The sequence below is a fragment of the Nematolebias whitei genome, chromosome 20 (assembly GCF_014905685.2).
Source record: "Nematolebias whitei isolate Nwh7 chromosome 20, NemWhi1, whole genome shotgun sequence".
Lineage (NCBI taxonomy): Eukaryota > Metazoa > Chordata > Actinopteri > Cyprinodontiformes > Rivulidae > Nematolebias > Nematolebias whitei.
The window spans coordinates 37,645,392-37,658,014 of NC_056517.1; the positions used below are offsets into that span (position 1 = coordinate 37,645,392).

At 40.0% G+C, this 12,623-nt stretch overlaps 1 protein-coding gene across 1 annotated transcript; it reads left to right on the top strand.

Annotated features, from left to right (window-relative positions):
- Positions 1-932: 932 nt before the first annotated feature.
- On the top strand, positions 933-11,811 carry LOC119426441 (RAB11-binding protein RELCH homolog). The gene is made up of 9 exons (XM_037694003.1): positions 933-1,423; positions 4,289-4,378; positions 9,119-9,190; positions 9,329-9,384; positions 9,492-9,605; positions 9,789-9,983; positions 10,821-10,915; positions 11,390-11,522; positions 11,650-11,811. Exons 1-9 carry the CDS (start codon positions 967-969, stop codon positions 11,809-11,811), a joined length of 1,374 nt encoding a protein of 457 aa, XP_037549931.1. The 5' UTR covers positions 933-966.
- Positions 11,812-12,623: the final 812 nt, after the last annotated feature.

Below are 12,623 nucleotides of genomic sequence, written 5' to 3' on the forward strand. Positions count from 1 at the left end.
ACCTGCGAGTGCAATCATCAGTCACTAGTTTAGTCAAAGAGTGTGCCACATAAAGGCTTAAGGCAGGACTAATCCGTTGACCATATGTCATCAGTCATTGCAACAAATAAGAAAAAATAAGTAAAAAAAAAAATCAACAGTATTTGGTATTTTAGCATTATACTTACAGAATGCTCAGCAAGAATTTAAGACTTAAAAACAAGCCAAATCTTAGGACAAACAAACAACAACAAAAAAAACCTTACCTGTATGTTGTGTGAACTGAACAGGATTAAGTGTTTTGTTAAGGGCAAAACGTGAGCGCGCAAATATCTACTATCACTGACTATCCACCTTTTTACCCATTCATAACTTGTTTAGCTTTAATTTTCGTAATTACCTATGATTATATTTAGAGAACTAGAGTGACGTTGTTCTTTAAAACTAGATCAACGTAATCTTCAAATGGATGTTTGATTAAAGCCAACCAACTCCTAATTCTAATAAGATTAGTACAAGAAATACAGGCTCCACGGGCATTCACTTCCTTGTTGTGACTTTTGCGTTGACGCTTGACGCATGCGCATTCTCGGTGAATTGTGGGTAGTGTAGTTAATTTATGCTTCATTTTGCCGATGGGTTTCTGCCTCACAACGTCATGTTATAGAATTAAAAAAAAAAGTTAGTTATTACCAGTTTGCATTACGGTACATATTTGAACACTATTTTGTTTTGGAATAGCTTCTTTTTTTACTTCATTATTAGCTAGCTTAAACCGTCAACTATCAAACACGCCCTGCCCAGTTAGCTAGATAGCCAATTATTTTGCAGTATTCAATAAAAGAGGCGGGCTTAAGGGTGGCATCCTCCAAATTTAGCCAATCAAAATCTCCCCTTTTTTTTTTCCTCTTTTAACGCTAACTGCACGACCAGGAAGAGGCGGGTCTGATTAGCTTAGCTGTGCTAAAAATCATTGTACTGGGAAAAATGGCGTCCGTCAACCCTTTTAATCTCAGCGATTCTGAAGAAGAGGCTGAACGACGACCCAGTGAAACAGTTGACACAGAGAGAAGTCCAAGCGACGGAGCACCGGGGCCACCGCCAAGCAACCCGTTTTCTCCGACTGCGGACGCCGAACCTCCGACGCTCCTGCTGTCCAGCAACCGTACGAGCCCCAGCGGTGAGGGCATCCTCTCCGCGTCGGCCGCGGCTACCTCCGCGATGGCAGGCGGCGCCGAAACGCGGATATCTGTGGATGTCATCGCCGCTCAGTTATTAAGGGACCAATATATCCTCACGGCGCTGGAGTTTCACACGGAGCTGCTGGAGGCAGGCAGGGAGCTCCCGAGGCTGAGGGACTATTTCTCCAACCCGGGGAACTTCGAGCGACAGAGCGGCACTCCACCTGCCAGAGAGCAGGCGCTCGGACCTGGAGGACCGCTGAGTAAGTAGCTGCCTCCGATGCTACAAGTAGCACTTTGCTTTCTTTGCCGTTTTTGTTACATTAAAACGTGTTTTTTTTTGGAGCAGAGCTGATCTCTGGATCCCATCTTGCTGCTCCTGCCCAGCCCCAAGGGCCGCAGTGATCCAGTGGCTTTTATTTTTTTTATTTTTGGGGGGTCAACTTTTCTCGTCAGGTGGATCAGAACACAAGGGGATTGATTACAGAACTGTGACTAACTGATCAAACACTGCTAATTGTGCTTTAAGATGAGAACTTTAAAGTGGCAGACAGATGGTGATCTCCCCCTGAGGGAGACCATCCTCTTCCTCAGGCTGTCAGGAGGTCATGGAGGAGCAGAGGAAAGATCAGCAGAAGAAAGTGCTGAGTTCTTGCTCTACCTGCCGTGCAACTATATATTTATTACAGACAAGACTAAATAACAATTCTGAGCTTTGAAATAAGTCTATAGTTGGCAAAAATCTAATTAGGACAGAATCTGTAGTAGACTCCAAATTTAGGTTTTTAGACTGTTGACTCGTCCTCATCCACTTATTTTACTTTTAATAGTCTTTTGACTTTTTCTTCTTCAGGGGTCTCTCCACAGCGAGTCCTCCTCCGTCTCTGTCCTCACTCCAACTACCTCCATGTCCTCGTTAACTGCATCCATATAGCTCTTTGTCTTTTCCCTGGCAGCTGCATTTCTAACATCCTTCCACCAGTATACCCACTGTCCCTCCTCTGGACATGTCCAAACCATCTCAGTCTGGTCTCCCTAACTTTATCTTCCAGTTGTTCAACCTGTGCTGTACCTCTGATGATCTCATTCCTGATCTTCTCCATCCTTGTCACTCCTAAGGAGAACATCAGCATCTTCATTCCTGCCACTTCCAGTTCTGTCTCCTGTCTTTTTGTCCATGTCTCTGTCTCCAGACCATACAACACAGCTGGTCTCACCACTGTCTTGTAAACTTTTCTTTATTTTACTTTTAATAGAGTAACTAGTGCATTATAGATAAGTTAACACGAATTTCTGTCTTATTAGTTGTTGAGAGACCATTAATAAAAAAATAAGTTTTAACAAAATCAAAAAGTAAATGTACAATGGATCAAAAAGTACTAACCGTAAACATGAAAGGAATATTTTGCCTAAAGCCATGTCGTCTTTTCTAGATTGATTTGATTGCTAACACTCATGTGATCTGCTAAAATGATCTGCATTTTGACTGAATATATCTCTACAGTAGATGTACTGAAATGTCATGATATATTGGAGTATTTTTGTTTGTTTTACTCTAACAGAAGAGGTGATGGTATGCATTCTGTAAATTGAACCGTTACCTATATTTAATAAAGCAGCGGTGTCTAGTGATTAATACAGTAAAGCAGGTATTTACAAAAAGTGTTTAAACTTTGACGACAGTTTGACTTGTTGCTCTGAATCTAATTTTCTTAATTATGGTTTTTCCATGCTATGATCTTAAGATGTATGGTTTAGCAGGAGCATTTGAAAATATACACAAGTACTTTTTACACTTTTAACACTTAATGATGCTTTGTTTTATTACTAGTTTGCTTTGCGTAGTTACACTAAATCTACATATTGTTATAAATGGAGCTTTCCTAACATAGCTCAGTTATGATGAGACTTTTATTCTTCTAATACATTAAAGATGCATGTGTCATGTATTTTATACTGCATAAAAGCAGAAGTCAACAGCTGACTGCTCTGATATGTACTTGAGCCGACCTTTGTGACACAATTTGGACCAGCTCGTCCTGAACTCCAGATGTTTTCGAGCACATTATGAATATTCACTGTGTGGCGTTAGCAGCTGTTGCTCCAGGTCACATGACGCAACAAGGAGGTTTGACTGAGATTCTCTTCTCCGTTGTGATATAACGCAGTAGTTATTTGGTCATGTGAGAGATTTTATCCAGTCATGCTGTGATTTTGACAGTGGGCTGCTATATTTGTGAAACTCGTCCTTTCATTACGACGGTTTTAGTGATTCTTGGTACGACTTCTTAATGGTCTGTGCTCCATTATTCTGTCTTCACAACCTCATTCTAAATCAGGCTTGGTTATGCCTAAACACCCCCCAATTAAACCGAATGAGCTTGTTCGTTACTCCTTGGTGTTGTGTTTATCCCCATTCTTTTCAAATATTTCCTTCGGTTTCATTTAAGTTTACATAGCCGTCTTGTTTGTCGACACGTTCAAACCCCACTACTTGAGAGTTTAGCTAAATAACTGCAACTTCATCTGATTGTAAAAATAAATGACTTGAATTCAGACGAATGGAACAAAATCATAGAGAAACGTCCGGTTATGAAATGTTTTTATGGTCTGCTCGCAGGACTGAGGGTTTTTGTTTGCAAACCTATATGTTCATTAAACATGTGACACACACACACGGACACAAAAGCTTTCAAAATAAAACTCAATTTAGAATATATATAGGCAATAACAACCTTTTCTGGTGTCGAGGATCACTTATGTACGCTCAAAACTAGGTTAAAGTTTTATCTTTACCGTACATCGTTTGTTCTATAGAGCTCGGCTACATTTGGCCTTTAGGCCAACAATGCTACGTTTGGCCCGACTTCCTATTGTTTCTGGTTATCAGAGAAGAAACGGGGCCAGTCTCACACTCGCGGTGCAGTGGAAAGAAAGCCAACACCATTGACAATGCTAGCAGAGCTCAGTGAAACATGAGTACACCTATTTATCAATTTTAACTGCTCCTTAAGACAAAATAACTTCGCTAATCCTCTACTCGGCTGCAAGGTTGTAGTTCAGTGGGTATTTCCATAATGTACACATCCTTGTATGACACTTTTCTCTGCGTCTGTGTGTTTGAGCAGATCGAGCAGGCAGTATTAGCACCTTGGACTCTCTGGACTTTGCACGTTACTCGGATGACGGCAACAGGGAGACAGACGAACGGGTGGCAGGTAAGATGAACCACGCTGTCGGGTCACCAAGAAGGAAGCCCGGCTTACCTCGGGGAAATACAAGATCACAAGAAAGTATATTGGTTGAAAGAGTTCGGCGTCGTAACGAGGAGCACGACGCGCAAACGACTCACTGATGACCAACCGGGATGTCGGAAACTAGTGATTCTGTTCTGGTCACGTTATTTTATTTTAACACTTGTCAAGCGCTCCAAACGTTCAGGCTTTCGTAGAATCACTCCCAACTGATACAATTTTGTAATCTTTTAGCCTTTTCGACATGCCGAGCGTTTTGTGATTTTGTTGAAGGGATTCAGATTCTTCCTAATAACCGTCACATTTTGAAGACGGTCTGTGGTATTTTTAGTGCAGAACTGATCAATAATTTTTCAGAACCGCACTTTCAATACCCTTTTCCCTGTTGCTCTGTCGTGGCACACCTTTTAGTTTTAGTTAAATACGTTTTCAGCTGTTTCTGCCACTACTGACGCATCATCGCACATTTCTGGCCTTAGCAGCAGCTGCTCATGTGTGAGCTCATTGTTTGTTTTCAGCCGAGTGATTTTTAGACTGCTGATAAAAACTGTTTACCCTTTATTAAGGCCTCAGAACATCTCAATCTACAACTAGGCCTGTCGCGATAAACAATAAATCAATTAATCGCATGATAAATTAAAATAATCTACCTCGTTTTCATTTATCGGCTTTATCGTTTCTTCGTGTCTCTCTTTCTACTGAAGACACTCGATGAGAAAAAGTTAAACTCCGGCGCTCTTCACTGACCCCTCCCTTTCTCTTTTCACTTTAAAATCCATTTTAACGTCCAAAGTCACGTTTTTGGATCGTTAAAAGCAGCTAAGCTGAGAAGCTAAGCTACGAGCTAAGCTAACAGGCCGACCTCATGAAAAACCTCCGTCTTGTCGAAGCTCCAAAATTCAAAAATGCTATGCGAAAGAGCTCAACCCACACCGAGCTTCCGCCATTTTGAGAAACGACAAAAGGAAAGAGAGACAGCCCGTGTCACGTCAAGTGGCCTCCCTCCCATTTTTCTTAAAGGGACACGCTCGCTCCCTCACTATCCATCCTTCGGTTCAAACAGTCTTATACTGCCATCTGGTGGTCAAAAAAGTTACTACACTCAAAATAAATCAACATTTTTTCTTAAATTTGACAATACTTAGTCAAATTTCAAACAATATTATCGTTTATCGCCATATTTTCTGAGACAATTAATCGCCCAGCAAAATTTGTTATCGTGACAGGCCTATCTACAACTATAGTAGAGATTTAAAGTTGTGTAAAAGTACTTAAAAACTCCTTTTTTATGAATGTTATCATGCAAAATAGTGTTGCATTTTTCTTTTAATTGTTTTATAATATGTTTAAATCCTAGATAATTTATGCAGATATACCTAATGTCATCATATAAATGGCTTGCTTCTGGTTTGGACTTCTGTAAGTTAATAAAATTACATTAAACAGTTGAGATGCATTGATTGCAATGTCCTAACTTTCATATTTATAAAATAAAGTTAGCATTTTTTAAAGCTCCTACCGGCTTAATTAGATTTTGCCAATTCAAAAATTTCTGCAAGCTACAGTGTTATTGGCTGAACATAAAATCAGACTGTTCATAATATAATATTTAATTAAAATGTGTTTCTTCAACTTGACCAAGTTACAGAAGTTTCTCTCTGTCCCTGGACTTACATCAGATTATTGGAATATCAGAAAATAAAGCAACATCTCCTTTATGAGGCAGATTATAGCTACCCAACATTTTCTTTTCCCTCTACACTTCAGAACATCAACGTGCACCATCTCACAGGACAACCTTTTTTTATTTATCCTTATACATTTCACAATTTGAAATAAATCACACCTCTATCCATAATGACCGTTTGGAAAAAAAAAACACTTATTTACTGTAAAATTGTTAGATTATTAAATAATTATTTCGTTTTATTGTAGCTATGCATGTGACCAGTCAAGCCAGTATTCAGCCAATTCCTTGGACCAGCTGAGACGTTGGTGCATCCCAAATATACAGGAGACAGTTTAAACCATGCAGCAGAGATGATCAAACCTACAAATTATGCATCATTAAAGTTCTACCTCTGCTCCCATACTGCCCATACACTGAATTGGTACCACCCCCCTGCTCCTTTCAAGCACACCTGATTGTACCCCCCCCTCAACCTGTTCTTGCCAAAATGTCTGCCCCCAGCTGTCTGACTTTGGGTTTTCTGGCTTTCTTCTGACGTTGGTCAAACCCCAGTGAAACTCTGGACAAGTCACTCCATCCAGACTAGCTTTTTGCTTTTCTGTTTTTATTTTCTCCCCTCGTTATTTTGTTCATGTTCTTTTATTTGATTTTTTTTTTTTTTTTCATTTTGTCACGATTGCAACCTGTGCACTCCTGATCTGTGGTAAAGTTTGATAATGGCTTAGGTTTTATTTTCCTAAACTAAAATAAATGGCCACAATGAGGGAGAAGTAAGCATGTGTAGATGCACGTTGGGGAAAATACCGGTAGGTATTTGATGTACTGCCGATTTTACGAGTTTTCCCAACAATGAATGGAGAGGTCTGTATGTTTTAATGTACATACACTATAACTGTGAGACAGAATCTAAGGATAAAAATCAGAAAATCACATTGTATGGTTTTTAAATAAATACTTAGCATTTTCTTACATGAAATAGGTATTTGATCACCTATCAATCAACAAGAATTCTGTCTCCTACAGACCTGTTAATATTTCTTTAAGAAGTCCTCCTATTCTGCACTCGTTAGTCACCTGTTTGCACTCGTTACCTGTATAAAAGACACCTGTCCACACACTGAGTCAATCAAACCCCAACCTCTCCACCACTGCCAAGACCAAAGAACTGTCTAAGGACACCAGGGACAAAATTGTAGACCTGCACAAGGCCGGGCTGGAATCAGCCCAGAACTACACGGGAGGACCTGATCAATGACCTGAAGAGAACTGGGACCCCAGTCTCAAAGAAGACTATTTTAGTATCATACTACGCCGTCATGGTTTAAAATCCTGCAGGGCATGCAAGGTCCCCGTTCTCATGCCCGTTTGAAGTTTGCCAGTGACCATCTGGATGATCCAGAGGAGGCATGGGAGAAGGTCTTGTGGTCAGATGAGACCAAAATAGAGCTTCTGGGTATCAACACCACTCACTGTGTTTGGAGAAGAAGAAGGATGAGTACCACCCCAAGAACACCATCCCAACCGTGAAGCATGGGGGTGGAAACATCATACTTTGGTGGTGCTTTTCAGGGGACAGGACGACTGCACCACATTGAAGGGATGATGGATGGGGTCATGCATTGTGATATTTTGACCAGCAGCCTCCATCCCTCAGGAAGAACATTGAAGATGGGTTGTAACTGGGTGCTCCAGCAAGACGGTGACCCCAAACACAGCCGGGGGCAACTAAGAAGCGTCTCTGTAAGAATCATTTCAAGGTCCTGGAGTAGCCTAGCCAGTCTCCAGACCTGAACCCAACAGAAAATCTTTGGAGGGAGCTGAAACTCCATGTTGCCCAACGACAGCCCTGAAACCTGAAAGATCTGAAGATCTGTATGGAGGAGTGGGCCAGAATCCCTGCTGCAGTGTGTGGAAACCTGGTCCAGAACTACAGGAAGTGTCTGACCTCTGTAACTGCCAACAACAGTTTATGTACCAAATAAATACTTATTTCATGCAATAAAATGCAAATTATTATTATTTTTTCTTGGATTCTGTCCTTCACCGTTGAAGTGGACCTACGATAAAAATTACAGACCTCTCCGTTCTTCGTAGGTGGGAAAACTTGTAAACTCGACAGTGTATCAAATACTTATTCCCCCACTGTATAAACATATGTAAATGTAGGTTAAAAACACCCATACAAGTGTGAAGCCTACCTAATACTTTGTTTTTGAATCAATAAATAATAATGAGGTCAAAAATAACGGATTTTCAGTGCACAGATATGCAACGTTGTTTTTCCTGCTCCATTGCTTACAAAGTTTTGCGTGTGTTTTTTACTCTAAAGTGTCTTAAGATCCTGTGTGAGTTTTTTTTTCTGCTTTGTTTGTGGTTAATTCAGAAATCCAAACTTCAATCTGCAGGTGAGAAAAAACGGATTTAGTCGTCTGCTACTTCTGGAAAACGTTCAGATTTTTGCAGGAAGTCAGAATCAGAAGCGTTTACTCCCATGCCTGAATAAGATTGAACTCTTACTACTTTAAATAAAGTTATTGCAATGATCTAACCCTTGATATGTGAGTTTCCTGAGCAGTGGCTGTCCTTTGAGTGGCTGGAAATTGATTAATTACTCGTCTGTAAGGCATTTGCCTACGCAAGAACCTGTGTCAGACAGCTCGATTATCCAGGGTGCGCATGGTGAATTTTAGGTCAAATTGGGCCCCTTTCAGAAAAAATAATCTGCATCAGCGCTTTGAATTGGAGGAATCGAGGGCTAAAAGTGTCTCAGTGCTTTGCACCACTCAGACAAGTGGACCATGATCCTCTGCTGCATGTGTTTTTATGAATCATGATTTGCATGCCGCCTTTCTTTTTTTTTTGTTTGTTTGTTTTATGACTTTTTGGATCTTTATTTTGTTTTTTGGGATTTTTTTTTTTTTTTTTTTTTTTTTTACGCTCATCTTTGTTTTGTTTGCTCCTTGTCTTTGGTTGGATCCACTTCCTGTGTGTGTGTGTTGTCATTTCCTGTCCAGTGCTGGAGTTTGAGCTACGGAAAGCAAAGGAGACCATACAGGCTCTGCGTGCAAACTTGACTCAGGCAGCAGGTGTGGCGTACTTTTAACTTCTTCTCCACTGGAACCCATTTTGTTACAGCTTTGTTGTTGTTCTTGTTGTTGCTAAGAGAATGTCTCTAGATGATCCGCAGCACACATTCAACCATTTAATATCCTCTGATTTCTCAGAGAGCGAAGTGCCGTCGCAGGAGAGAAAAAACTTCAAATCAAGTCCTGAAATTCAGGTTTGAAGCCCCTTGATCACTGAACTCTTGAAAATGTTCACATTTATTCAATTGTCTTTACAATGGTCAGTATTACGATGTAGTTTTTATTTTTTGTCCTGCTTCAGGAGTCCATACGACCACTGGAGAAAAGAGCCTTAAACTTTCTTGTGAATGAATATTTATTAAAAAATGAATACAAACTCTCGTCCATCACCTTCTCTGATGAAAACGATGATCAGGTAAAGGCTTTTTTGTGGTTGCTTCACGTCTAAAGAAAATCAAATAAAATAGTTTTATCCAAATAGCTTTAGATATTTTCCCAGCTTGAATAAAAAAAAAGTTTTATTCTTAAAATAAGATCAAAAATATCACATCCTGCATATGATGACATTAAAATATATATTTTTTGTTTTTCTTCTCAGGACTTTGAGTTGTGGGATGATGTTGGTCTCAACATCCCAAAACCCCCCGACCTGTTGCAGCTCTACAGGAACTGCGGCAGCACCCTCACTTCCCCCCGGGACAAAGTCGATGCGTCAGTCGAGGTCGATTTTGACGATCTTCCTGGAAACTGCGATGTTCAGGAGCACCTGAAGAAGCCCGACCTGTCACAACAGGTGCGTTTTAAAAATGTCCTGCTCTCTGCTGCATGCAGCATCTGTGGTAGAAACTCAAGAAGATGAGTTGCTTTTCCTGCAATAAGCAGGTTTTTTGTTTCGTGTACCTTTGACTGATGAAGCCTTCTGGATGGAAGGTGAAACGTTTCAGAAAAAAAAAAAAAAAACTGTCCAGATGACCTGACTGAAAATTGTCGCAATTAGAATATTTTCCAAAATTTCAGCCCTAATTTAAATTCAAATGCACTTCAGCTTGAACCAGAACCAATTTCATACAGTTTAATGAACTTAAATAACCTGTATTATGAAATAAAGTATTCTGACAGAAAAAAAAATACACGTCACAAGCGCTTTTCATTCAAATGTATTCAAAGTAGAACTCCCAATCTTCCTTAATTTCTCTACAAAGCACAGCCGTGCACAAAAAAAATCCTTACTTGTTGTGTATATTTTGAATTTTCTTCCTGCATTTATATTTTAGCATGTCAATAAATGTTAAAGTTAGATCTGACTGGTTTATAAACCAGCAGTTCTTAAGTACACAAGGACAGGCCTCTGTTCTGCACTATGCAAATAAAACGTAAAAAACAAGAGCAGGCCTTTCTCTGTTTGAAGTCAGTCAGCTGTTTGGTTAAAAAGCATTCCTAAAGGCTACTTGTTAACCAGCAGTTATCCATTTTAGAATTGTTGCTGGAGAACTAGCACGAACATGAACCACACGCATGCATTTTGATATTAGTTTTACTTTAACATTTCTGAAAAAGCTCAAGTAGAGTTCTAAATATTTGTTCCCCTTAATTAAGAGAGTTTAACACCTCCTTTTTTTTTTTTTTACAGCAACAAACGGAAGTCGTGCAAGAGCTGGAGTACCAGCTCAACCTGCTAAACAGTGAGAAGCAGAGTTTAGCTGAGCAGATAAAACAGCTGCAGAGGTGGGTGCACCGGTGCACGCTTTTGTTTCAGGCTGTTGGAGGTGCATCACGCTGCAGGGCTGATTCAGTTTCATTCGTTCATACGAGTTTTCACACAAATAGTACAGTCTGTAGGTCAAATCTCAGAGTATCTGTAAAAAATCTGGAAAGTTTAAGCATCAGATTTTATGATTACCATAACTTTGACCACAAGGTGGCGCCATCAGAAGAATCACAGCTGCTGGAAGTTGCAGCCTACTCTGATGTAAATGTTGAACTTTTTTTTTTTAATCTTAAATCTCTTATTTCTACTGTTGAGGTTTATAATTTATATATTAATAGTTTATTTTTTAATATTAGTAACAGTTGAGAAATCGTGAAGCATTTTTCTGAGCTGCTTTTGTTGCCAATGTAGAGTTAGATATTAACGAATGTTTCAGAATCTAAAAACGCATCATTTAATTTTGACAGTCTGTTTCTTTTCTTTCGTTTCAGTGAGATCCAGACTCTGAAAAAGTCCGTCTCTGCCCCGCCTCCCGCCAATCTGGACCTGGGCTTACAGAACTCATCCCACCCCTCCTCCTCCTCCTCTACTACAAATTCTTGCTCCACTAATCCTCCTCCTGTGGTATGTGTGTTATGTTAAAGCATGAAAGAAGTGTTATAAAACCAGAGGTAGTCTTTGCTGAGATGATTTTTGACCGTAGCTGCAGAGTTTAACTCATCCTGGCTGCACATTCTGTTTACGTCCTCAGCCTCCTGCAGATAACGGCCAGTATTTAGATATCCGAGGGGTCTCTGAAGCTGAAAACAATCTGGCCTCCGCCTCTGCTCAGAACACATCGCAGCACCGCCAACAGTCCTGCAGCAAAGTCACAAGTCAGTCACGAGTCCAGTTCGATCAACCAAACAGGTGAGCGGACATTCAGTCCTGCAGGAAACAAAAGATCTGAACGTAGTAGCAAAACAGTGGTACCAGTTTACACCTGTCGGGTCACTTTGTGTAACTGGAAAGTGATAAATACACACAAAAATTAGATTCAATAAGTGAAATATTTTAAGATTCTATGGATTTTGGTCAACATGGGGGAGGCCAGTGTTGAAATGTAAGACAATAAAATATGCACATTTTAATTAGTCCGTACTAAATTTATTGAAATCGTTCACCTGACCGATGACTACAGCAATAATGCACATTTCAGTGTTGTTACTACATAAAACCATTAGGTGGTGGTATTCGTTTGACTTTGTAAGATGCATTTAAAACGGGTAATAACGTGGATGACCTCTTGTTTGAGTAATGTTCTCACGTTTGCTTTGTATCCAGAGATTTTAAAATGCTTCATGTAATTCTGTATTTAGTGTTTCAGTTACAGACTCATCTATATATCCTTTATATATCTATATATAAAGGTTGATTGATATCCAGCAATTTTCAGTCAGGTCATCTGGACAGTTTCTTTTTTTTTTGTGTGCTGAAACGTTTCACCTTCCATCCAGAAGGCTTCATCAGTCAAGGAAACACACAACACAAAACTGATTCTTCCCCAAACAGCTTACTCCAAAGTGGAACAAACCAGTTATGTTGGTGCTAAGATGGTATCTTTGGCACGCCCCCTCCTCCGGTGCCGGCCCTCTCTCTCGTTGACAGTCATGTCAAACTGGTTCAAAACCAGCAAAGTCCATGCTCAATAATCCAGATATACAATCCAACAATTGTTGGATTGTA

Excerpts from the sequence above, each read along its gene's own strand:
- LOC119426441 (XM_037694003.1), top strand. The coding sequence starts at position 967 with ATGGCGTCCGTCAACCCTTTTAATCTCAGCGATTCTGAAGAAGAGGCT. Across the intron at positions 9,385-9,491 it reads AATCAAGTCCTGAAATTCAG|GAGTCCATACGACCACTGGA; the intron begins GTTTGAAGCCCC and ends GTCCTGCTTCAG. Across the intron at positions 10,916-11,389 it reads CAGATAAAACAGCTGCAGAG|TGAGATCCAGACTCTGAAAA; the intron begins GTGGGTGCACCG and ends CTTTCGTTTCAG.